Raw genomic sequence first — 27,620 nt, 5'->3', positions numbered from 1 at the left:
TTTACCAATAGCTGTGAATGAGAAGAACAGAGCTAACTTAGCTTAAATTAGTTCTTTATTCAAGACCTTTAAAAAAAATCTGGAGTTTGAACACTGTTGCCATCAGAAAGCAAACAGTCCCTGGACACCCACATAGGGCATTTCCTTCATACACATGTGTACTGTGGGATACACAGAAGCAGATAAAATTGCTATTATTTTGGCTCCTCTGGTACAACAACAACGGAGAGGTCCCTATGCTTTGGGGCATTGAAAGACAGATGGAAGCAAGAGAAGCTCAAACCCTAGCTCTGGTTGTTCATTGTTGCACATCAATCCCTCTGCTCATAGTCACAGCCTCAAAAAGCTGATTCTGCAGGTATTCTTCCCAGCCCCAGAGCAACTGGGGATCTGGCTCCAAAGCCCAAACCTAAGTCTTAATTCTACTTGTCTCACAATAAATATTTATTTAGCTGATTGAAAAAAAAAAAAGTATCTGAGTTTGGTTTGCTGTATCAAGGAAATCCTTGTTTCTTTGCATTCCAGGAGGATACAAACACAGCCTGACATTAATCAGAGAGGTGGTTTGGCATTTTAGGGAGAGAAGCTGATGCCTAATAGATGAGAACAGTAAGTAAACCCTTGAGGCAGCAGCCACTACAGAGACAAAGAGGTAATGAAAAAATCAATGTGAAGTAGTGTCAGAGGGAAAAGGGGAATTTAACTCACAACCCCAGCAAACTCTGCTGTCTGACTGTTATAATGGGTAATGGGTGAAGGAGAGTAAATTTAGAAAAGATAGAGGAAGAAATTTTTCCATGTGAGGGTGGTGAAGCAATGGAACAGGTTTCCCAAAGAAGTGTGGATGGTTCCATCCCTGGAAGAGTTCAAGGCCAAATTGAATGGGCCTCTGAATAGCCTGGTCTAGTGGAAGGTGTCCCTTCCCATGGCAGGGGGATTGGAACAGGATGATATTTATGGTTCCTTGCAAACCAAGCTATTTTATGATTCTGTGACTGCTTATGGTTTTGATCCAATACTTAAACTGCAAAACACATCAAGAATTCTTTAGCTCCCTGCAATTACTATGCAGACTAAATCCTAATCTCAACTATGGTTTATTTGCTATTTGTGTGCTGGTTTACCCTACTATTTCTAATCCTATCCCAACAAATGCCTGACAGCATGATTTCAGCAGCGTACAGCACACCTAGCCTTATATGAGCTCCAAGCAGAAACAACATTACACCAACACAGTATAAACTGCAGGCCCAAAAATCACTATTTCAGATAGGTTTTCAGGCTTATCGTGATGTTTGGATAACTTGTAATAGCCTCAAGTAACAACTACAGTCACCCTTTACCCTGTAACAACTTTAACATGGACACTATTCTTCTAAACCATGTGTTAGCCTAAATCTCAGGTCATGGTATTTTTCTTGCTTTCTCTTTCATTCCTCTGTTTTCTCCTTCTAACTCTCCGGATAACTGAGCAGGTAATTTTGATCAATTGCTAGAAAACCAGAAAATCTATGACTGTACATGTAGTTATACCAACATAAATTACCCTCCTAGAGCTTACATGGGTCTTTCATTGAAATTCACCAACAAATAATAATAAGCAATAATAATACACCTTCAATACAGAACAAAATATTCAAATGAACAAACTATATAGTAAATTTTATAAAGTGCACACAAATATTAATGGAAATATTAAAAAAACAGGTTTTTAATGTTACCATGAAAACTTCTGAAATATCGTTAAATTAGAGAGAAATAATCTAATGAGACTTTTTGGCTCTAATTTACTGGCAGACAGCAGCAATAGTTCTCAAAAAAATTACACCAACTAAATACACCGTATCTTAGCAGCATAAAAAAAGTTCCTACAATTAGATAAAATTGCAGGCCTAGTAAGCATAAACCTGACAAGATGTTCCAAATATAGTTTTCATTAAAGGAATGGATTTCCATGGAATCCTAGAGGTAACATTTGTTATTCTGCTTACATTGTATTCTGGTAGTAAACCCAACTATAGGCAATCACATTCCCTCCCTCTATCTTCCCACAATTGCACAAAATTACTGAAAATTTAATCAAGTTATAAGATATGGCCACACTGAAAAAGCCATATGAAACAAAACAAAATTCAACCTAAAGCCTAAAAAGAAATTACCCTAGCAAATAACAATCATAGTCAAACAACTACAGTTTCAAACGACCGACCGATGCTCCCCACACACGTAGATGGCACTGGGCCGGATGCGCCGCCTCGTATGGCCTGGGAGCTGTGGCAAGAACTTGAAGAATCTGGGCATCAAGTCTAAGCATGCATCATGAAACTTCTTAATCCTCCAGTAGTAAATCAGTGGGTTCAGTGCAGACTTGAGGTAGCAGAGCCAAAGGAGCCAAGTGCTTATCTCAAAAAAGTTGTGCTTGTAGTAGAAGTGGCTGTTGAACGTGGCAATAAGGCTGTAAGTGGTGAATGGTGCCCAACAGACTATGAAGACAAGGAACAAAATCAGGATGGTTGTGAAGGCACGAGTTTTAAAGCTCATATCAATATTCATCTGAAAAGGTCTCTGTAGGCTCATGAGACCAAGTTTGCTGGCCTGGCTGAGACATATGCTATCAGGGTGGCTATGGATACGAACTGCGTTGTGGCGGACAGTGTTGAGGATGCCCATAAAAGAATACAGCATGACCAGGAATGGAATAAAAAAAGCAATTAGCAAGATAACTATCACGTAGGCTCGGTAACCTGGGCTTGTAGAGTAGCCAAAAACACACTGAGGTGCTCTCGAGGGTATCTGCAGATTAGGATTCCCTACTGATAACGGAAAAGCAACAACAAAGGATGCTGCCCAGGAAATCACAATAAGAATCTTTGCACGGTGGGGGTTCAGTTTATCTTGCCTCTGAACTATGATAAGAAATCGGTCAATACTAATGATAAGAAGAATGGCTACCCCCTCTACAACAAAAAGCCAGAAGAACATGGCAGAAACTCTGCAAAATATATCCCCAAAAATCCAGTGAGTGGTAATGATTGTTATCAGAGCAAATGGCATGTTCAGCACTGCCAGCAGCAGGTCTGCAAAAGCCAGGCTTGCTAAGAGGATATTAATTGCAGATCTCATAGCTGCCTTCTGGTAGACCATCAGGCAGACAACGAAGTTTCCAAGGAAAGAAACCAATAAGATAAATATCATAGCAGCAGAAAGAATGATCTGGAGTGGCAAACTCAAGCTCTTGAAAACTTCTTGTGACGGCAGGATAGCTGTGGTGTTTACTAGGAAAGTACTTCTCTCAGTGGTGAGCACAGCACCTGAACTATAGCTCAATGGCTGTGTTGTGCCACTATGAAGCAAGAACTGGGGAGTGGTAAAATTCGTATAGGCATTTTCATAAACAATGAAAGTAGCATTTGAGGTCCCAGAGTGGGCCAGCGTCAACATTGCTGAGAAAACCATTCCTTCAAGAAAAATGAAAGCAGAACCAAAGGTCTTCAAGGCATTTCATCTTGTTCAGGCAGTATTTTGAACTGGTCATTTAACAATCAAAATTCAAGGCTTGAAAGCATCAAAGTTCTTAAGTTCATGTCAGTATTTCCATCTGAAAAAGAAGAAAGAAATATAAATACACAATGTAAAACTCTCTGAAACCAGCAGTAATCTAATGATTGATCAGCTTTCCTTAATGAGAATAGTATCCTCAATATTATGTTTACACTTCAGGCTGACACAATTTACTTAAGCACCAGAAACAGGAGTTGGCTTTTCTCCCATAGGTCCTACTCCTTGTAGTCCTACTGATACTGTACAATACTCTCAACTCACCCTGCTTTTTTTCTACCACAACCAAGGCTGGAGAACTTTTGTGTTTGAAAACAAACTTTACTGATTAAGAATGAATAAATCAAAAAAGTATTTTTATTTGAATCTCGTAATTTTTGAACAAACTTCTTTATTTTGTTTGAAACTGCCTACAGGTAGAAACTACAATAACATTAAATGGTATCGGTATATTGCCTACTTGCCTGCCTTCTTTATTTTGTTTGAAACTGCCTACAGGTAGAAACTACAATAACATTTAAAAATAGCTTAAATGGTATCAGTATATTGCCTATTTGCCTGCTTCCTAAGCACTGAAAGCCTACTTATCCAAGTTATTGCACATAATACAGAATTCTTAGCTCCATGTCAGTCATACACATCAGACACCTCAGGAAAAACATGCAAAATATCCTAACCTGTTGTTATTATGAAATAACTTGTACACAGGATAAATGAATTTTTCAATTTGTTTCACTTAGGGGCAGACACACATTCAGGTGCAGGAAACCATCACTTCTTTGGTCACTACAACTTCCCCTGGCAGTAAGCTTTCCTGCTTCCGCTGGTCAGGGCACATTTTTTTTACACACATTCAGGTGCAGGAAACCATCACTTCTTTGGTCACTACAACTCTTCCCCTGGCAGTAAGCTTTCCTGCTTGCACTGGTCTGGGCACATTTTTTTTAAATTCATCTTGGTATCCCATATAATTTAACCACATGCACTCTATTTTTCCTTGTAAATCTAATACTTACACATCCTGCTGAACTCCCTCCCTTGTCATTATAGTCATAGAATGGTTTGGGCTGGAAGGGCCTGTAAAGATCTTCTAGTTCTGACCCCCCTGCTCTAGCAGCAACACTTTCCACCAGACCATGTTGCTCAGAGCCCCATCCAACCCGGCCTTGAACATTTCCAGGGACAGGACATCCACAACATCCATAGGCAACCTGTACCAGTGCCTCACCAGTCTCACAGTAAAGAATTCCTTCCTAATATCTAGTGTGAATCTATCATCCTTCAGCTGAACACCATTGCCATGATCTTGTAGAAAGTCCCTCTCTAGCCCTCCTGCAGGCCCCCTATAGGTACTGACACAATGCAACATTTCCTTTTAGTTCCAAGCACTGTCTTGTTGCACTATTACTACTAGTACTGTATTGTTACATATATTTGTATGTACATATTCTTAACAAATGAAATGCAAAGGAGTTGAGAGCTCCCTCACCTTTTCAGTGCTAGCTTCTCCACGCTGTCTTGGACTACTAAATTAAACACTCTCAGAGCACACTGGCATCTGATCAAGCTGAAAACCAGAAGAATTCAATGTCCTTTTCAAAAAACGATCACTACAGCCAGAAACATAAAGTGGGCTTCATCTCATTCATTCTGGATGACTGCAATAGTCCCTTCTGGCTGTTTTCATGTTTGCCATTAGAAAAGGGATAAAGGCATCTTCAGAGGGCAATCTCTCTCCTTCATCTCTGCACACGATGACACACTTGTGCTACTAACACAAACAGCTTAAGGTAGCACAAACCCTGCCCACAGTATTTACGCAGGTTCTGTTTAGTATCAATGTCAGTCAAAAATAAAGGGAGGAAGGAATGTTTTTTATCAATTTACACAAGGACCACATGTTTTGTGTAGGATAAAAAGTTTACCTTTTGCTGGATAATACTTCACCAACAAAGAAATTAACTGTACGAACAACAAAATCTGATCTACGCCTCCAGTTTGCACTTCTAGCATTCTGAAAGAAAGCCTGCTCAGGCTGCTGTCAGGAATCCATCAAATAAAATCAGCACTATGACCTGCTCCTTTTACTCCCTATCTGCAAGCTCTATCACTAGATGATTTCCAGGGCCAGACTACCATCAGCATTTTTATTTCTGATAAATTATTAATCTCTCTGTGTCTTTTAATTGCCAAAGGTATCACACAAGACATTATTATAAACATCCTAATTTAATTTACCCTTGTGGTGGGCTGATCCTGGCTGGACACCACATGCCCACAAGGACAACTCCTTCACTCACCTCCTCAACTGGCCAGGGGAGAAGAAATATTACAAGAGGCTTGTATGTTCAAGTAAGAACAGGGAGAGATCATCACCTGTCACTATGACAGGCAAAACCTCAACTTGGGGAAATTAGATTAAATTATTACCAATTAAATCACAGTAGGGTAATGAGAAAATAGAGCTAAATCTTAAAAACACCTTCACCCTACCCCTCCCTTCTTCCTGAGTTTAACCTTCTGCCTAATTATCTTCTCCCCACTAGCAAGGGGAGGGAACAGGGATTGCAGTCAGTTCATCACACATTGTCTCTGCTGCCCCTTCCTCATCAGGGGAAAGACTCAAACTCTTCCCCTCCTTGAGTGTGTATTCCTCCCATGGGAGACAGTCCTCCATGAAATTCTCCAACACAGTCCTTCCCACAGGCTGCAGTTTTTCTTGAACACTCGTGGGTGGGTCCCTTCCCCTGCCTCTATAGATCATAGAAGAAGCTTCTGGCAGCTTCTCACAGAAGCCACCCCTGCTACCAAAACCTTGTCACACAAACCCAATAGAGAGTCATATAAATTCCACCTTCTAGAGGTCTTACTGCTTGAATGAAAGTTATAATTTTCTATTCTGTCCTATTGTATTTCAAAAAAAACCAAACCTCGTCAAATTATATAAAGCTCATAAAACTCGTCAAAAGTATATAAAGCTATGTACACTAACATTTTGCAAAAGTGACCAGTTGCATTAACCTTATTATAGATTTTTTTTTTTCCCCTCCATTCTCTCTCTTTATATTTTTTTTTCCCTCCATTCTCTCTCTTTATATTTTATTTGTACACTAACTCCTTTAGAGAAAACCTCAATGTTAATTACAGGCTGAAGCATATATACTAGCAAAGCTCTTCTTTCTTTGGTCTATATAAACTTTTCTTCTACTAGTCGTCTTTAACATTTTTTAGAATAAAATATGTAACCAACAGGACAAAGGTCAACAGAACTTTCCATAATAAATAAGAAATATTTTAGCAATGAACAAGAAAATCTCACCCAAAGTTCCACTGAGGTTTATGACTCCACAAACTGAGAACACCATGAAGGAAAAGAAGCTGTAGCATTCTGCAGGAACTGCAAAAGAACACAAATTCAACAAATAATTCTGGATTTAAAATCTCGGAGCAAGAAAATTAGATCCCCAGGGTAGTATCTTTTAGAGCTCTGTAAGCAATAATTCAGCAAAGGTAACTTCTGTATTTCTGATTGGCTTTGTATAGGTCTTCCTACCATGGCTCTAAAATAAACTAATATGCCCTTAGATAAATGTAAAACCCTCCTACAGACAATAATTGTCTTCAAATCAGAAACAAAAAAGGGAGTGTTTAGTTTTGCAGAAAAAAGAGGTCACAAGAATGATCCTACAAATAAAATCTTTACTGGGGTTCAAGCTCTTTAATCTATAGAGGAGAAGAGGGAAATGCAAAACCATGGCATTTCCTGATGATGAACATAAACTGTTTTTAGGTCAATTTAATAAAAAAAAAGGTCAGCTATAAAAAGGTACAGAGGGATCTCTCAAGAGCTAGTGGCAAGCTAACAGTCTACCCCATAAAATTCAGAGCTAAAGCTATGCCTGTACTGAAACCAGTTATCTACACAGTAACAGATGCTAAACCAATAATTACCATCCAGAAGAAAAACAGATCTTCAAATTTTCAGTCTGCTCTATGAAAACATCAGCCATGTGTTCAGCATTGCTAGCAAAGGAACTGAGAAGAAAACCAGGAGCTAGCTATATACACTGTATATTTAGATATACCACCTGCTACAATACACATCTATGGCATTTCTTCAGTACTATGTTCAGTTCTGCTCCACTTGATAAAGCAACTGAAAAAAGCTATCAGAGATCTACCAAGTTTTTAGTGACACAGGGAAAGTGAATGATTGTTGTCTCTCATAACATAAGAATAGGAATAGTCAAACAAATCACAAAACACCTGTGGAGATCATCTCCTCCAATCTCTCTGCTCAAGCAGGGCCACCTAGTAGAGGGCCACAATAGAGAAAAATTGTCTCCTGATGCTCAGGAATTTCCTGTTTCAGTCTCTGCCCATTGCCTCTATCACCTGGCACCACTGCAAAGACCCTGGCTCTGTCCTCTTTGTACCCTCTCTTCAAGTATTCATATACATTGGTAAGATTCCCCTGAGCCTTCTCTACTTCAGACTGAATAGTCCCACCTCTCTCAGTCTTTCCTCACAGAAGGGATGCTTCAGACTCTTCATCATCTTTGTAACCCTTTACTCTCTTCAGTATATCCATGTCTCTCCCAAACTGAGGAGCCCACATCTGGAAATTATAATTTCACAAGTAATTATGAAAAGACTTGTTACAGGATGTTGTGGATGTCACAGAGCTTCTGTGAATTCAGACAGCATTTGGGACATACTTCATATCATTATACAGATGTCCATGTAGAAAGAGGTGAATCACCCACCTCTCTGCTGACTGCAAAGGATAAATGGCCTTCTGATTGAATACAGACATCTGAGCACATACATGCAGTTACTTGACTAGCTTTAAATACACATAACAGAATTTGCCCACTCAGATTAAGTTTACATCCTTTATGCCACAAAACCTCACACTCTGAAATATGAAGTTCAGCAGAGGCTTAAATGATAATGTATCATTTGATGATTTATGTATCATAAAAGCTTTAAAGAGGAAAACAAATCAAACAAAAGCCAGAGAAACAACTGCTAATGTTTCATAGTAAACAATCAAAGTTTCAGAAAATACTGCTATATCCTAAATTTTCCTTCTTAACAGAAGAAACCAGACAAGGGGAGAAGGAGTAAAAATGTTTTGCATCCTTAACTTAGCTGAAAAGATTGTGCTACCCTGCATTTCTCAAGTCAATAGCACCCAGTATAAAGCAAAGGACAAAGGACCCACAGATCTCTATAGTTTATTCCTAATAAACCCATGAAAAGAAAGAAAAATAATCTCACTTATGTTATCCCACCAACCCGGCTTGCTATGCAAACAGCTACATCCCCTCATCCTCTTTTGTGCTTTGTCCCCTCTGTGTGATGTTTGCATGTTTCTCTGTGCAACATTAAGAGAGGAGGAGGAGAATGACCTAATCCAAGCTGCTGTCTGGACCCAGCCTAGTGCTTAAAGTGGAAAGAGCACCAGCCATTTGGCTGCTGTATAAGTCATCAGCCCTATCTTTTCAAGAAGGATGAGAGAGTGAGCAGTGATCAGCTGTTGCAAAGAAGACACCTAACCTAGTAAGAGAAGTGCAGGCTTTGGATCCTACATTGCTCCTGTGCTCCTTGCTTCCTGATGGTTTTGAGCAGCACCTTTCTCTGGGCTCTGTTTATCACTCTGAGTATGAAATATCTGTGTGCAGTGCAGACAGAATCTGCATGCTCAGTTATAGGTTTGGATTTACACTTATCTAACCTGCAGGCAATGCTCTTTCTTGGCTATCATCCTTCATGAAAGTGACTGACTAATTCAGCCAATAAACTCATGAGGTTCCTTTCTGTTGCCACCACATACACATTTTTCTCTTTTTTTTTCTCCCTACTTAAAGGCCTTCTTCTGTGAGTATGCACATGATTATTAAACAAGTGCCTCCACCCTTATGTAAAGGGTAAATTATGTAAAATTATGTAAAGATAGAAATATAAGATGAAAGAAACCAATAAGACAATTTCACAGCAACAGCATTTCAGTCCTCACTCACTCTCTGAGAAAGGCAGATCCTGTAATTTCAAAGCCCCAGTCCTCGCTGAATGGTAATCACACAGCTTGTAAAAGACAACCATGCTTTGATAGTTTAAATGGGTAAGTCTACTGATGGTCAGGTACTCAAGCAAGAGGCAGATAGGTACCTTTTTGGCACAGCATTCTCACTCTTGGAACATGTACTCACAGATTCTTTTCAGATGCAAAAAAAGCTTCATACAATCATTTTTTTCAATTTCAGTGCCAAAATTTACTGTGTATGCACATTTTCTCTCAAGCAAGGTTCTCACTCATATACAACTTTCTTTTTATGGAACATAATAGACACAATTATTTCAATGAAGTACATACTTATAGCTAAATAACACACAAATTCCATTCATCAAATACAATTATTGCTAGAACTATGGCGTCTGTTTTTAACAGCTTTAGAAGCTAAAAGGTTCCTGTTCAAAATTTGGATAGCACGATCAACTGGAAATAAAAGATTATATGTTATATGCAAAACTGACATCAGTCAAAGCCAGGAACACCAAAAAAGACAAAAGAGGGAACATAACAGGGTCATAATAACAGTTAACAGAGATCAGAATACACTATGAACAGCTGCCAAAATGTTCAATGACTTCATAAATTTGTCAGCTAAAATCAAGCATATATGGCAATACTGACCAGCACCAAGATTTCATTCAGCACACAAAAATCATTCTTATTCAGAAACCTGAAGACAGCACTGCCTAGTAGAGTGATCCTATTTCTTTGGGATATTTTAAGTGGTCCCAGAAGCTTCTGCATGCTTTATAGCTACCATCAATGGTTTAATTTTATAGGCAAACTTCGGAAAAAAGATTTTCTGCAAGATAAAAAAAAATTAAAAAGCAAAATATTCTTTGGGGAAAAACAATAAAAAGAAGCATGAAGGACATAGGCTTATTTTGTTTTCAAAAGAATTTATGTGCCAAGAGAAAATACTCGAATGCTCTCTGACACCACATTATTGTACAAATAAGCCCAGGACACACCCCTCTAAACACGAATTAAGCATTGTTCCCCTTGCAATTAAGCAGAGGCAGGAACATGTTACAATAGAATCCTTTCTGCTAACACCAGTGAAAAGAATGAGTCAGAGCACAAAGCAGCAGGGACAATGTTCTTACTCACCTAAAGAAACCAGCAGTTTTCAGTTTTAATATCTATTTACATATAACCTAAATTGAAACTAATCAACTACACTGCATGAGTAGATGACCCATAAAACTATTCACAAGAGGCATTACTTTAACTTAGGAAATTGTTCTTTTTTCCACTCTATAAACACTGCTGTGGCAATTTTCATAGGAAAGTACTGTGGGAAACAGTCACCTCTGCTTTGGGTCATTTAGTACAACTAATTGCTCTCTCAATGATATTTCCTTATGACCTTAATTCAGAGAGCCATTAATTGTCAAGAAACGTCAGTCATGGTAATCATTATCACTACTGTAAACTACAAATATTCAAAATGTAAAACATAATTGTGTTTTCTTAGCTCTTAGGAAAAATCATGTTCTCAATTTGCAGATTATGTGAAAGGACTTGGGCATTTCTAGTTCTGTCATATTTTCCTGACAGTTCAATGGTCACATTAACCATAATCATGATGAAAAGCTGAGTAAGTACTGTAGTACCTTGAGCATCAGAAAATATTGAACATTATTGGAAACATACTGAAAACATTCATAGTCTCCAACTAGTTATTAAATGCAACTAAGAAGTTGAAAGCTTCCTTAATTTTAAGTGAATCTTTGAATTATACATGCAATCATTCTATGTCAATGTAGCAAAAAAAACCCCAAAACACAAACAACCCAACACACAAAACTCATAGCATACCAATCCAGACAGGCTTCCGTGAAGAACAGGAATCATAAGTCATCTTGTGCTGTTTTGTTCAGCTAATTATTCTCTTCCCAAATAACCTGCCAAAAAAAAAAAAGTGTGACATATTCACATTCAAGGACAAGAGCAGAACAGCAAAATTCTCCCGGTAACAAATGGGAGAAGTAAGATATTCCATGTCTCTTGACAGAAGGCAGACTGTATGCCCCCTTTCTGGCCATGTCTCTTGACAGAAGGCAGACTGTATAGAAAGGTATAGAAAGGACAGAAGGTATAGAAAGGACATCAAAGTTTCATCAATCCAAAGAAATTCTCAGCTACGTCACCTAAGGATGGTAACAATCTCACCATTTCATACAAGTATCTGTCAGGGCTGGAGTAACACATTGTTTCAGGTCTCATTCAGCTATGTTTGTTTCACTTGTAGACAAGCACGTAGCAGCCAGCTGTTCTAAGTCTTACTGCATCTATCAAAATAAATTCTTACCCTTAACCATCAGGATCCTGATATTTATATTCCTTTAGACACTCAAAACAATAACATTTAAATCTACTACTGAGCATCATAAAGAAGATAAATAAATTTTCCTCAAACAGCAAAGATAACAGCATTGGACAAAAAAGAAAACAGGTCTACAGAAGAAGAATAAAGCATTTAAGTTTCAGTGCAGGATCTCAGCACTTCCTTTACATGTGGTTGTACCAATCAATCATCATCCACTGCTAATATACCTCAGCTAAATTATTTCTGCAAACTGGGCCTAAAATAGCTAAAAAACTGCATATTCTATCATGAGTTCATGACAGAATCAGTTACCATCAGATATCAATCAGTTCTTAACCAAGAATGTAAATTTTCAAGGTAGCTTTTCATTATACTCTTGGAAGGAAGCCATAAAATTTCAGTGAGCCTTGAAAACTGAGTTTGTGTCACACTAATAGTTTTAAGTAACCTAATTAATTTATAAATAAATAAATATAAATAAAGAGGACAAATATATGAGACACTTTACATGCTTGCTTTTAAAAGGCTACACAACTTTTAATTTCTGTAAGAATAAGCTTTAGGAACATCTCTAAGTCACCTCCACACTGGAACAAAAGGTATCAGGATCCTTCAGGAACAGGTTTCTAAATGAATGATGCACAACAGGGGCTGAAGGACAAACCAGTCAATGAGTTTACAATGGCCTTCAGCAAGGGAAGCAGTAACAACAAGCTGCTCTAAGACCTCCCATAATGTACTGACCCCTCCAATCATTCAGTGCTGAGTTTCTGTATCTGCAGCCAACTCAACATGGACTTCAAACATCCAAAGCATAAGGGTTGATTTGCCAGACTGGAGTCTGCTGAAACATCTGCCTTCTGCAGAACATATTATCTAGCCACAAGGGAAGCCAGTGTCTGAAAGATTTTTCTGATAATCTATTAATACAAGTTGTTTTCCATGAGCAGAAAAATTTGGTCTTTGCATTTATTCCACAGAACAAAGAGGGAAGGAAAACAATTCCCAGATATACCTATGTATGAAAGAGATAAAATGTAGCCATTGGATTATTATAGATTTTCTCCATTTGGTTTGTTCCTTCTTTAGTGAGCTAAGTAATATACACTGGTAATCTTGTCTCTTCTGCTTTTTGAAGTGTCAAAGAAGTGAATACATTTGCAAAGAGGCAGAAAACTACTGGGAGCCTGGACAAGATTAAATACCTCAATATCCTGTAAGATCTTCCCACCAGACAAGCACATCCTCTGACACAAGAGCCATTTCTCTCTACTCACATGATCATAGAAAATATTCACAACTCACTAAAATAAAAGTATCTTTAAAATCAATTTAGACAAGCATCTGAAACATCATGATGAACTAGGAAATTCTTTCACTTCTAATCTCCAAGAAGAAAAAACAAACAGAAGTACTTTTCCAAAGTAAATCTGGAAAATTTTATTAAATTGGAGTACATTAGAGACCTTGCTGGACGAGATTGCTTTGGGTAGTTTTCTGTTGACAGTTAGGGGTTAAAACTGTTTTGTAATGAAATTCCCTTTTTTCCCACTCTATTATAAATTATTAGTGAGACTTTTTTCTAAGGACAGAGGGGAAAAGCTTTGTAACCCGTCATGAAATTTGAGTGCGAGGACTCCTGATCCTGCAAAGAGTTCTACTTGTGGAAATAAGCCTTGATGATATCAGCATTTGGCCAAGCTACTGAAAGGGTAGTCCTGACCTTTTCCTTCTTCATTCGCTCATTCCTGAACCCAGCTCCCCAGTCTCAAAGCAGAAGGAATAAGCTGAACTAAAACCCACCCTGGCAAGCTAATTTAAAAGCTTCACATTCCTGGCCTGAAGCTGGATCAAGGCTTAAGATGTAGATTTAGATTCTACATACTAAGAGATATTTTAATTTAACAGTCAGTCCTGTGCCACAAGCAAGAAAGGTGCAAAACCTGTACTTACTGATGATCATAGAAAAATTTGCATCTTTGATTCCCTAAATCAGGAACGTGTCATTTACAAAGAACTGAAATAGTGGAGCTAAAATCACAAAGATCATACACATAATTAAACTTAAATGTGTTTCCCACAAGTATCCAGATTACACTTAGCAAGAGCCTAGAGAAGTTCAGAAATATAATGAAATTGTTTTTCAAGTGAATCATAATTTTGTTAGGTACTTTACTAAGAATTCTCTATGTCTCTTCATGCCTAGTCTGTAGCCATATTATATTGAATTTTCCTAACACTTTCTTGGATACTAAGTCAAACCACAGGCTACAACAAAGCGAAATATTGAAAGCTTACTTCCTTCACAAAAGAGTGAGGCTATCAGAAGATAATAAGCAAGAAAAAAGTCTGCTTAAAGTCAGAAAGCTTTAAGAGAGTTGTCCTAAGGCTATTTTGGCTTTTCAGCTACAGAAACTCCTCCACTATATTCTCCGAACTCTGTGCATATGTTCCACCTTCATATACCTTAAGGTAAAGATCTAAAGGCTCCTTGCATTACATCATTCTTACTTCCTCTGTAGTGTCCCAGTACACCCAACATACTATTGCATTGCCTTCTGCTAAAAACAGGGGAAGATGAACTTTTCTGTCAGTAGTTTGGACAACCACTGTTAGCACACTGTCTTTTGTAAGCAAGGGCTTAAAAAACTCAGCCTATAAGAATGGCAATGCTAGCAGCAGCACTCTACACTGGTAGAATTTAAGATGTATCTCCCCACAGAAACATACCTGCTTCTTGAAACAAAATTAATTTTAACAAAAATTCATTTCTTTATGAAAAGATGCTAATGAAAAAGTGATTAGAATGGCCAGATGTGTACACTCTTCACACAGTGTGCTGCTCACAAATTCTTGGGATTTGATTTAGCTCCCAGAGCAAAGCGATCAGCCCTGCTTCTGCTTTTTCCTCAGGGATTCAGGTCATGCTAGAGCCAAATTCTGTGCCTGCCCAGGAAGGAGGCCTGCTGCTACAATACAGGTGTTATGGACCTCGACCTTGGCACTTGGCTCCCATGGAAGAGATGCTGGTAGCAAGTTAAGTGAGGCAAATCCCACTCACAGCATTCTGCTCTGAGAGTGCTCAAAGGCTGCAATGGCAAGATTCAGCTGAGAACTAAGCCAAGATTTACTTTATAGGCCTATTTATATTATAACCTTTCTTCTCATAAATATACACCCATGCGCATATATTTCCAGTAGTTATTATCATCTCTATTCAAGCAAAGACAAACATAAAGTGTTTAATACAAAAAAAATCATCCTTTGGTTCTTTCCCCAGATTTACCCTATACTTTGCTTTTAGTCTAAATTAGTCTATTAAAAATCTACATGTTACAATAGTAACTTATTTTTCCTAGAAACAGAGAATAAATAAACAATCAAATTATTGATAATTATCTGTGTCATCTGATTTGACAGCTTCAGAATTATTTTTAGGTCACGTCAGCCAACTGGAATAAAACTTTTAAGACAGCAACTCTTTTGGAGAAACAATCCTAGTCAGAAATCTATTCATGCTAGGGATTAAAAGACAGTTAAATTAAGAGCTCCCATCTGGACACCTCTCAGGGTGAGATGATGTATTACAGACATTCAGACCCTATGCAATACAGGCACTAACAATTTCTTTTCAGACGCAACAAGCAGGGCTTGTAACATGCATCCCAAAGAAAGAAAAAAATTGATTACATTTGCAAGCCAAAAACATATAAATGAGCTAGTCTAACGATTTTTAACGCACACGTTTTTTCATGTAATACAAGAGATCAGTACTTCAATTTTTTCCAGACTCTTTAATCATAAAAATGCAAAATAAACAAATATCAACTGAAGAATTCAAATCCTTTCTAGGACATTTTAAAGTACCTTATAATTTCTTGTTACAAATAAATTAACAGTCAATCGAATGGACTCTGTACTACTAATTAGTTCTGTACTACCTGGGAACTTTTAAGCAAACAGGAGACCAAATCAAATGCCTTCCATAGGTAGTTACAGCAGTTCTGAGTTCACAAACTTCATATTTAAGAAAGACCTCTTTCCATGGAAATGCTCCTTCAGTAGTAAGTTAGGGATTTTCACATTATTTTTAAAAAGTAGAGAAATAAAAACTAAAAATCTGCAAAAACACACACCCCCAAAAAGAACAACAAATCAACAAAAAAACCCTTCAAAAACAACAACAAAAAAACCCCACTGAAAAATAAAAACATCCCAAATCCCTCCAACCTACAAAGAGAAATATTACCTTACCAGAAAGGTGTAATCCATTAATTCCTGTTGTCTTCCACTTTGATAGCTAAAGATCATACCTTTCTACTCAACCAAAGGCTGTTTAAATATGCTCAACTAATGAATTTTGCAAATAATGATGGTGTTTCTTCTGTTATGGAGAAGTATATTCAGTCTCTATTTAGACATGAAATTGAACCTGAGAAAATATCATATGGAATTTATCATCCTGCAATCAGAATAACTCTAAATAGCATAAATGTAACATATAACTTCTAATTCAATTACAGCTACTCAGTAACAGCTGAAAAATTCAGACCAAGAGAGTTGCATCAACCTTTTAAAACACATAAAAGTTAGAAATAAAGTTATAGGCATGATTTATAGGAAAACAAGTGCAATGACATCCACCATGAGATCGGAAAACTAAACCCTTGCCTCTATGCTCTCTGTAAACCTCTTTACAGACCATAATGATAACGCTGAAATTAACATTATTCATCATTAGACATCAAAAACGAACACACATAAAATCAGAAGTGATGCTTCTCCTGTATTTCTATCTCAGGAGAAAAAAATTCTTTATCAACAGCTTTCTCGTGGTCCTACTGCTCTTTTCACCACACATTGAGCACACAAGAGTGACTTATAGGAAGATTCAAGGCATCAGGAGCAACCATCCTCCAGGACAATTAAACTTGCTCAGTCCCAAAGCCCCTCAGCAAAGGAGTGATTATAGAGGAAAAGTCATGTTTTACATGCCATGAAGTTCTAGTCTGCGCCTAGCTACTGTTCCAGTGAAACGAGAGTGGCAGATCCTGATCTGTATGCAAACTGACAGCACTCATATAAATCAAATAAATCCATTCATTTGACAATCACGGAGAGAAATGTTATAGTGCCTTAATGCCACCTCCACAAAGACCTCTGTTGCCTACCTGGCAGAAGAGACCAGAAACAATTCTCTCAAATGTACTCTAAACAACAGTTCAAATGCTGCAGGTTGAGAAGGTTTAACATTGCTGGAACAAAGACACATTTTCAACAATGTGTTTTACTGGAAGCAGTTTAATTTCAATTCACAACACATAGAATGGAAATTCTACCAGCCACCTGTACATAGCCGAAAACCTTCCCTAGCCTTCCACTTCATATTTAGTTTACAAACTATCTTTGCTTGGCAAGTTCTCACCCTTTTCAGTCTTACCAAGAGCTCTCCAGACCTTTTTGTTACAGAAGTAGCTAAGGCATGTTTCTGAAGCCCCACAGACTGAACCATTGCCTGTCCTCCTCCCAGTCCACCTCATCAACAGGAGGGGTTGCTGTCTGTCCTGCAGGCTCAGCCAACTCAAGTCTTTATCTATTAGCTGCACGCTTAGCGAGAATGGCTCAGGTATGCTTGCCCTTTTCACTGGTAAGGAAAGAAAAACCAAAACCACCACCTGTGCTGTATCAGGCATTAACCCTGGTCTGGAAACCTGATACATTTTCAGCAAAAGCACTAGGAAAAAAAGAGCCAGGTATCTTCTTGGGCAGAGCAAGTATCAAAGCCACAACCCAATTCCTTTGCTCTGATCAACTTCATGTATGCATATCAAATAGCTATAATATATATATTCATACATGAAGTTCAGGTCTGTAGAAGCTCTGTTATTTCCCAAGTACTCTGAAGCAACTCAGCTCACTTCCCCATCAGTTTTTCAGTCAGACCATACTGTTGCCAGTATGCACTGTTACCTATCTACTAGTCAGTAGTTTGAATGATTATTTGAGAACCTGTGTCTCTGTACAGCTTCTGTCCATTTTCTAATTCCCATAGCAATTTTTTGTTCAGTGACCCACATATCAGGTAGCATGAGTGGGAAGTTAAGGTACCTTTTGTAAATACTAATAAAGCAATGAAAATTAACGAACCATAAGATACAGGAAATTAACTTCTCATCACGTCATCTAGCTACCCACCTAAATGAGTTTAAAATACCAGCTTCAAGCAGTCTGATATTCTAGGGACACCCAGTTGCCACTTCATTTATAGTCTGTTTCCTTAGCAACACTATAATCCATCTGGCTGCAGAAAGCTAAATTCTCAAACCATATCCTCCCGCACACCGGAAATAGGCTCAAAACCATTTATATTTTAAACAGTCATCGTGATTACTGAGCATATAAATTAATCTGAAATGGCAATAATGTCCTTAAAACACACATGCAAATTCTCACTGCTCTAGTTTGAAAAGCTGGTTCCCATACTGAGAATATCTTCCACCAAGAGTTTCAAAATGAAAATACTTTATCTTTGTTTCACCATGTCCAGCTGAAGAGGCCTTCAGAACTGCATCTGGTCAATGAATGCCATTAATGACGGCCAAAAAAACCCTGATGAAAGTTGATCACATTGCATAGCAGAGCCACTTTCTTAGAAGTACTTACTCTTCAACTTTTTGCATCTAAAACTGTAAACATAATCTATACTAACTAAACTAAAAATCCAGTCCACAACAGTAACTTAACAATAAGGGTGTAAAAATAATAGGGTCAAAATATCCAGGGTATCCAGGTCAAGAACTTAAACATAATCTATACTAACTAAACTAAAAATCCAGTCCACAACAGTAACTTTAAACAATAAGGGTGTAAAAATAACAGGGTCAAAATATTCAGGATATCCAGGTCAAGAACCGGATGGTTACTAGCAATTTCCCAGTGAAACCGGATAACATCAGATCTATCACAGGATGAATGGATAGAACTTAAAATCACAGAATGTATCTTAAATATATATATCATTTTGCATTAATTTGGCAACTTCAACCTTGCAAAGTTATGTAGAATAGAAGCACCACTGCCTATATCTCAAAGACTCATCAACAGCAAGCCAGTCTTTAATCCACAGAATACCTCTGGCACACAGTGAACCATTTCAATTCTGCATGACTTTTGTGTGACTCAGCTGCACAGTGGTGGCACAAAAGTCCTCATTGCCTGACCTGCTGACAGCAATGAAGAGAGATTTGAGCAGGCTGAACAATGAACTGGGTAGCCCTTTTGGCAATATTTGGCAAAATTGGTAAAGTGCTTATCAATATGAAGCCCCAGCCTCAGACCTTAGGGAATTCAATTTCCTTACCAGCATCTGGTTTTACACACACCATTTCCCTCCTCCTTTTCTTCTGACTAGGGCTGAGACTGATCTCACCTAATTCAACCCAGCTTTGAGGTAACCACATAAGCTTACTCAGCAGCCAGACAGAACACACATTTCTGGAAAGTGAATTCACCTAAATCATTTAATGTACCTATTTTATTTCTCTTGTTTTGTAACAGTACTGTATATGAACACCTCTGGGTACCTATAATGGTCTGCACACGTCTGCCTGAAAATCTGACTCATGGTTCTATGTAAGAGCAACATAATGCTTAGTAGGTACAATCTGCAGTTCTGTAGTTTCAGCAAACTACAGAAACTGCGCTGTCAACAGTTGACACCAGCCTCCCCAAGGAGTGATTCACCAGGGCCCTCCTTCCTGTAGTTAAGATACTGAGCTCTTCAGCATGCTCTGAAGCTTGTCAGGATCCCAAAAACACTGTAACAGAATCAAGATAACCCATCTTCGCCATCATTTCAGAAGTGTGAAATCTTGGAAGACCACCAAAGGGACTGGTCAGTCTCTGAACGAATACCTAATTCACACTCATTTATACTGGCATCAAGAAACAGAATCTGATTGTTTATTCAAATAACTTGGATATTGCTTGGATATTCAACATATCCAAGAACAGAGATAGACTTTGCAAACAGTGCAAAAAAACCAGAGAGAATATTCCAGGGCTATTTTATTTTCAGCCTTGCTGAAAATAGCTTGAAGTATATCACCATATTGACAGTGTACCATGAAGATGCTTTTTCAAGTCTATCATTTGTGGCGGCCTTGAAAACACATTTAATCCAGTTCATTTGGATCTAACAGTTTAACAGCATAAGTGCTATTACCTGAGATTTCATGCTTTGATTTGATATCTCCAGAAAAGATAAATGCAGTCGGAAATTGCCTTCTTATCAAAATGAAGGGAATGGGGAGGGAAAATACTCCTAACTTCAGCCAGCAAATGCACTCAACCCCATCCCTATTGTCATAATAAATGCAATGGAAATTTCTAACAGCAGATGCAGATGTCCCAATATCAGTAATGCATAGTACAACTTCTCCCTGCTATAAATACTCTCAACATGCCTTATGAGTCATTATTAAATATTGCCAAATTTCTTTTAAATGTCACCACCTTATCATAAGTGACACACTTGGAGCTTGAGCAGACATGCTGAATGAATTCAGTTGTGTAAAGGACAGAATTAGCTTTTCTCAGCTCTACCAACTCACAAAGCCTTCAAACCAGAAATAAGGCATGTGGTGGGAGGCCCTACTGCAATTCAGTTGATTTTGCTTCAAAAATAAAGAGGTGGTTTCTTTCCAGGCCATATGATTTTCCCAGAGTACTGAAGCACATGAAGGTCTGGGGTACTAATGGGCACGTGTGCATTGTTGAGAGAATGGAAGCACAAATACAGCACACTCATTTCTTCTACGTTTCATAATGTGTCTTTGGCTAGATGTGGGAAGTTTGGATTTTTACTTTGGTTCTTAAAGTCATTTTGGTAATAGGATGAAACACAGGAAGTTTGGATGGGAATTTTAAACCATTATCTGCACGTTGAAGTTTATATATACAAAAGCATATGCACATATAGTTAGTAATATCAAAATATCATGTGCATATGATGTTCAAAGCTTTTAAACACATCTACAAGCCTCATGTAAGACTCAAGAAAATGGTCTAGAGAAAATTCAGAACTGACAAGAGTCAAAATCAAAATGATCAAGTAATAAAAGGCTTGTTGGAACATCTACTGAAAATAAGAACTTAATCAAGATATATAATGCATTTTCAAATTACATTTCAAGTCTTTGACAAAAGAAAGTCATCTTTATTTTTCACAAGGTATCAGACTCTATCATTATACCAAATGAATCTTGTACAATCCTTTGAAAGCGATAATTTTATTAAATTACATTTCAAGTCTTTGACAAAAGAAAGTCATCTCTATTTTTCACAAGGTATCAGACTTTCTATCATTATACCAAATGAACCTTGTACAATCCTTTGAAAGGAATAATTTTATGAATTACACTACTGATGCAGAAAACTAGTAGCAATAACTGCTACTAAGTAGTATCAGGTTTTGAAGTTCTAAGACAGCTTTAGAAAGACAGGATTATTATTTCACAGTTTGCATTAAAAATACATGCTTTTTCTTCTGCTTTGTTGCACAGTTTTCCCCTTGTGCTCAAAGCAATCAAAACCTCTTGTTTGTGAAGTTTTCTGCCCTCGTCCCATCACTTTTTTCGTTTTTAAAAGGCAGGATGACTTGGACAAGACAGTAGGGTAATGAAGATAATTTAACTTTTCCTGAAGAACCGAGACACAGAGATGAACACCACCACAAAAGAAACACACATTGAAGTTAATTGTTAAACATTCAGAATAGGCTGCAAGCAAGGCATGTGATCACATATTAAGCAATGACAAGAAAATAAAGAACTGAAAAGGTGCTCACTAAGAATTAACCTTGCCTAAACGTAGCTGTCCTGAAAGCTGGATAGAAAGGCTAAGAGCCATTGATACTCTAATGATACAAAGCAGAGAGACACTGAGCAAATAATACAGCCATAGGAATAAACTACTTTCTGAACAGGCTTATTTTTGTCCCCACTGATTGTGCCTGAAAGGCTAGTTGAGACTACTTCAGTGTCAATGTAGTACTCTGCAGATCATTTCTAACAGAGCCCTCAAAAGTAGTCAGTGGGTTTAAATTTGCTATGCAGAGGGTCCATACACCTAACAAGATGGGGGAAAAAAAGTCACAGGAAGACATAGCTGGCTTTCAGAAGCCCAGCTTGAAGACTTAAATTTACCTCCTAAACACCAGCATCTATTCACCACACACAATGAGGCAGTCACCTGATGGAATATACAATGCATGATCATGTGTAAGAAAGGAGAAATTTCACATATCTCATCTGATTTAAAAAGCAAGGCTAGGAAAAGACTTTTATTTTGCCCCCATTAAAAAAAAAAAGTAATCCAACTGATTTGATCAGCCTGTTATTGAATAAGGTGTGCAGCCATGGCTGGGACAGAATTGTTTTTTATGTATTTGACAAAAGTTATCTATATTCCTAACAGAAAGTGAGCTATTAAGCATTAGAAAAATATCTGTTGCTTTTAAGTGCACAAGAACCTCATTCTTCTTGGAGGTTCATAGAAAAGAACCAGGACAATCAACACAAGCTACAGTATGGTAACTTCAATTAGGCCTTAGGGGAAAAACTTCACAGTGACAGTGGTCAAACACTAGAACAGGTTACTCACAGAGGCTGTGCAGCTTCCATCCTCTGTGGTTTTCAACACTCAAGTGGACGTGACCCTGAGCAACCTCATCTAACTTCCAACCAGACTCATCTCTGAGCAGAGAGGTGGCCTACAAGACCTCCAGAGGCCTCTTCCAATCTCAATTATTCTGTAGTTCTGTGCCCCAGCCTCAGTCCACCTAGGTTATAACAGCGATTATTTCCTCACTACAGCCTGCAAAAGCCAAGCACTGGATCTGAAAGGCAGTTTCCTCTTTGCTTTCTGAACCTGATCCGCTTGGCCAGCTGACCTGACCCATGTAACTAGAGGGCTGCACACTAGATTAGGACAAAATAGTCACACTGGCCAAATGAAGTCACTAGCAACTACAATTTATTAAATCAACAAAGAAAAGGATGTGTCAGAAAAACGTAGAAAGCAGCAGAGCAATAAGATCAGGAAGAAACAGGTAAGTAGAATATTGCAGGGAAAACAACAGTAAAGTCACCAGACAGAATCGTCCACAGAATGGGTGGCCAACAGAATTGGAACTGGGCATCAAAGCTTCAAGTCAGTTATATTACATTACATAAAAATTGGGAGGGTTACTTCATAACAAGTGTATAAAGGCTGCTATCTCTCTTAATTGTCAATCCACCTATGGATCATGACCTACCACATTTTAGACAGTTACAGCCTGAGCTGGCATTTAGAGGTTCTCACTTTGCTAATGATATCAGAAATTATCAAAGATACCGCAGAAAAAAAACCCCCATATTTTGCTTCTATTTAACAAGTATATAAAGGCTGCTATCTCTCTTAATTGTCAATCCACCTATGGATCATGACCTACCACATTTTAGACAGTTACAGCCTGAGCTGGCATTTAGAGGTTCTCACTTTGCTAATGATATCAGAAATTATCAAAGATACCACGGAAAAAAAAAAACCCATATTTTGCTTCTATTTCCTTTAGGAGTAAAAAAAAACCCCAAAAAAACCCAAAAAAAACCCCCACAAATTAGAAAATTACACCCAAAACTACACCCAAAAACTATGTTAAAAAATTAGGGTTCAAAAGTCAAGCTCTGAAGACTTGAGAAGTAGCAGTTAACCCCTGTGCCTGCAATTAAACCCTGTGACATTGGCTTTAACTACGTGACTAAATTCTACTTATCCACGCAGAATCCATCTTCTTTCAGAACGTCACCAAGAAGAACAAGAGTTCAAAACCTTGCTTTCTCCACAATTACTGTATGTCACCATGTCACTTTTAATCCACATGATTCAAGCCTTGCTTTAGTAACTACAAGGAGGAGAAAATCCAGGAGAGAAGCAAAAGTCATAACCAGACACTAATTTTGGCTGCCTTATTTGAGATGCAAAGCATTCTGAAAAAAACCTGGGTCCTAGCTAGTAGAAGGCACAGTTCCCACAGGCCACATCATCACTACTTCAAAGCTTTAAATTTCCACACTCTTCTGTGCTTATGTGGTCTTGATAATATTCTTTTAAACACAGCTTGTGTATAATAAACATCTAGATTGAGGTAAATTAGGTTACAGTTATGCAAGAGATTTCTCAGAGTGCCATTCAAACCAGTGGGACTCCTCACACTATATGTTTAAGTGTAAACATACCTCCAATATATGTTTAAGTGTAATACACCTTACTGAACCAGTGCTTTTACTCAGGCAAGGAGAAAAAAAAAAGATAGCTCATCTTTCTCCTAAACTACACACAGAAATAGCTCAATATTAAGAATTGTATTTTATGAGGTTTCATTCATGAAAGCAACAGAAATTCCACAGTGCCAAGCTGCCTGACATACCTCCAATATATGTTTAAGTGTAATACACCTTACTGAACCAGTGCTTTTACTCAGGCAAGGAGAAAAAAAAAAAAAGATGGCTCATCTTTCTCCTAAACTACACACAGAAATAGCTCAATATTAAGAATTGTATTTTATGAGGTTTCATTCTAATGAAATCAACAGAAATTCCACAGTGCCAAGCTGCCTGTTTGGGAAAGTACTTTAGAGCATTAACCCTGTCCCACCACATACTTACATAAGTATCTAAGTATTACCCTCAGCTGGAAATTAGATGGTTAAACAATTTCACTATTCAAGTTCAAACTGTCCTACTATCTACGTTAGCAAAATAAAGATTGACAACAAATTACAGAGATAAAAAGTACACCATTCTATTAAAGTGTTTTATATGTCTATGAGAGGCAGCATGATCTGACAATTTTTGACCTGAAACTCTACTTCTGGATACTACAAGTAGTGCCCTTCTTGTCGCACCTCACTTTTAACAACTAAGTCCGACATCATTTGAAGCATTAAAAAACAAAACAAAAACCAACAAACCCAACTTGCTCTGCCCAACTTGCTACCTGTAGCAAAATAATTATAGAACTTCCATGTGACTGCAGGCCAAGGACCTTCACATCTAGCCATCAGGACTGCTTATGGACATGCATTGCCCTAGGAGTACATTGCCAGACAACCAGAACAAGTCACGTAAGCCTCTTCCTGACCCTCTTTACCTTTCCCTTATGGACAAGTGGGAAAACCACCAAGCCTTCACCTACTCCCTCTTCAACAACATGCACAAGCAAAGAAAAAAGAAAGAAAACAGTCCTGGCACTTCTAAGCAGCTGATTATGAAAAGCAGCATTTTATAGTGCCAGAGATCCTCAATGCAGGGAAATTAAATCACTATCATTGAGTACAGAGTTAAGGGAGCCTACCTGCAGATAGACAACATTACAGATAGACTGTGGCCACAGTAAACCAAGCAATGCCAGGAATCACTCCCTGGAAATAGAATTCACTGTCACACAGACTGCTGAGCTGCCACACACCAGCACAGCATCCTTCTAACACAGAGCAGCTACAGGTCTCCCATGCAAATTTCCTGTTCTGGAAGGCAAGAGAGTTAAACAGCATTGACAAGGGCTAAGCCACAGCACTTAGCTTCAGAACCAGAAAATGGTCTTGGGTGCATTTCATTAACTGCAGAGAAGCAATCACAGCCTCTCCAAGCTTTATCTGCTACTATTCCTAGAGGAATATTTTAAAAGTGGCAGATGCAATGATGAAGCACACAAGCAATGCCTGATCAGCAGCACCTGACAAAAGTCACCTACGCATTGTAGTGCACAAGAAGAAAATTAGAAACTCGGAGAGTTCATCTTGCCTTCTTCCTCTTTCCTCTGAGTAGGCAGACATTGCATGTGAACTAGTAATTTCCAGAGTCTCATTTATTTTCTCACTTAAAAAAAAAAGTTCTGTACATTTAGAATACATTCTTACAGTGAGGCTACTCTCTAATAAAGGAGTAAGGTAGAACAGCTAAGAGAATGTACTTTAGAGTGCTGATCATTTGCCAGTAGATATTTCAAAGGGAAGTTACTTAGAAATTACTGTACTTCTAATTACTAGTCATTACCAAATATGCTTCTGTAGACTAAGAATATAATTACTAGTGGCTTTATACTGTTATGCTGGAGCTACAGCAACGTTAGTGAATACATTTTTGTAACACATTAACTGTGCAAAAACAACAAAAACCCCATATTTAACACCTGACAATATGCAGGTATTCTATGTCACCAATCTTGAAACAATTCCCTTTCACATTTCTTTACAATTTCAGTTAACTTGAAATGGTCTATTTAAAACTGCCCTTTTCTTGTTAGAATGTGCAATATGTCCCAGAGAAAATGCATTATGTAAAACCCATTTGCCACTGCTTAAGCATTCATTATCCATTTCAGTAAGGACAAACAATTTTAACAACCTCCTTGGGCACAGATCTAACTTTCCAGCCATGCCTAGCTCTGACCATTGAAAATTCCTATGCTATCTGTATCTTTCTGTAAATCAACTGGAAAGGTGTTTTTGTTAATTTACAAGAAAGTTTATTGTTTGCTTTGTTATATACATATATATGTATATATACATACACACACACAAGGCTGTACTGTTATCATTTGACTTTTACAAAACAAGTTTGGAACACCATGTGGCATACCCAAACAAAAATTACACACACTTTCAAGTAGCTGAAAAACAATCAAAACCAAGCGAGACGTTTCTATTTCATTTTTGCAGGAGCGACACACACACACACACCGTACCGACACCGGTGGCTTCAAGAGTTGAGCAGAAGAAGCAGCAGCCTGATGAGCAGGTGACAGCGAGCAGTCAGCTGCCCGGTGCCGCTAAGCAGCGTCCCGGAGCGCCGATCGCGGGCAGCGGCGGGAGCCAGGCCACCTCCCGGGACGGAACCCGGCCGGAAGCGCGGCCCCCGCCCGCCGCCCCCACCGCCGCCGGGGGAGGAGGAAGCCCCCACAGGCGGCTCCACGGGCGCCGGGACGCGGCCGAGCGCGCCCACCCGGCTCCGGCAGCGCTCCTGCCCCCGCTGCCCGCCGACGGCTCCGGCGGCCCCGCCGGGAGAAGAGACACCCGGCTCCCGGTGCCCACGCAGCCTCCTCGGGGCGCAGACCCCCGAGCAGTTCCTGGCGCACGGGACGGATCCCCGGGGCTAGAACGCCTTCCCGGTGGTGGGACCGCGGCCGGGGGAAGCGGCAGAGCCGTGGGCGCTCCCCGCGGTCCCCAGCGCAACTCTCTCCGCGCTCCCGCCGCCCGTCCCGCCGCCCCTCGGCCGGGCGGAGCAGCAGCCGGTCCCGCGGCACTGCCGCGGCCGCGGCGCCACGCCGCCGCTCGCCTCGCCTCACCTCACGGTGTGGCCGGAGCCCTGCGGAGCCGGGCGCAGCACAAGCCCGGCCTGAGCCCATCTCTCCGGGAAGTTTCCTGCCATCACAGCGGCCGGGGAAAACAAAAGCTTCAGAGCCGGGAGCGGGAGGAGAAGGAGGAAGGGCAGCGCAAACAGAGAAGTGAGGGGCATTGCTCGCCCGCCGCGCCGCTGCCCTCGGCTACCGACTCCCGCGGAGGGCAGCCCGCTCAGCGCCGCCTCCCCATTTGCTTCGGCGGCGGCT

General features: G+C 39.1%; 1 protein-coding gene across 1 annotated transcript; it reads right to left on the bottom strand.

Moving 5' to 3' along the window:
• On the bottom strand, positions 1-27,496 carry GPR63 (G protein-coupled receptor 63). Its single transcript, XM_039726763.1, has 4 exons — positions 27,360-27,496; positions 11,459-11,544; positions 6,878-6,955; positions 1-3,598 (listed from the first exon to the last, which is right to left on the bottom strand). Exon 4 carries the CDS (start codon positions 3,454-3,456, stop codon positions 2,197-2,199), a length of 1,260 nt encoding a protein of 419 aa, XP_039582697.1. The 5' UTR covers positions 3,457-3,598; positions 6,878-6,955; positions 11,459-11,544; positions 27,360-27,496; the 3' UTR covers positions 1-2,196.
• Between the last annotated feature and the right edge of the window lie 124 nt (positions 27,497-27,620).

This window comes from Passer montanus, unplaced genomic scaffold (genome assembly GCF_014805655.1).
Source record: "Passer montanus isolate IOZ18808 unplaced genomic scaffold, ASM1480565v1 scaffold11, whole genome shotgun sequence".
In the NCBI taxonomy this organism is placed as follows: Eukaryota; Metazoa; Chordata; class Aves; order Passeriformes; family Passeridae; genus Passer; species Passer montanus.
This window is presented reverse-complemented; position numbering and strand designations above follow the sequence as displayed.

Coding starts and splice junctions, on each gene's coding strand:
- GPR63 (XM_039726763.1), bottom strand. CDS start 3,456: ATGGTTTTCTCAGCAATGTTGACGCTGGCCCACTCTGGGACCTCAAAT.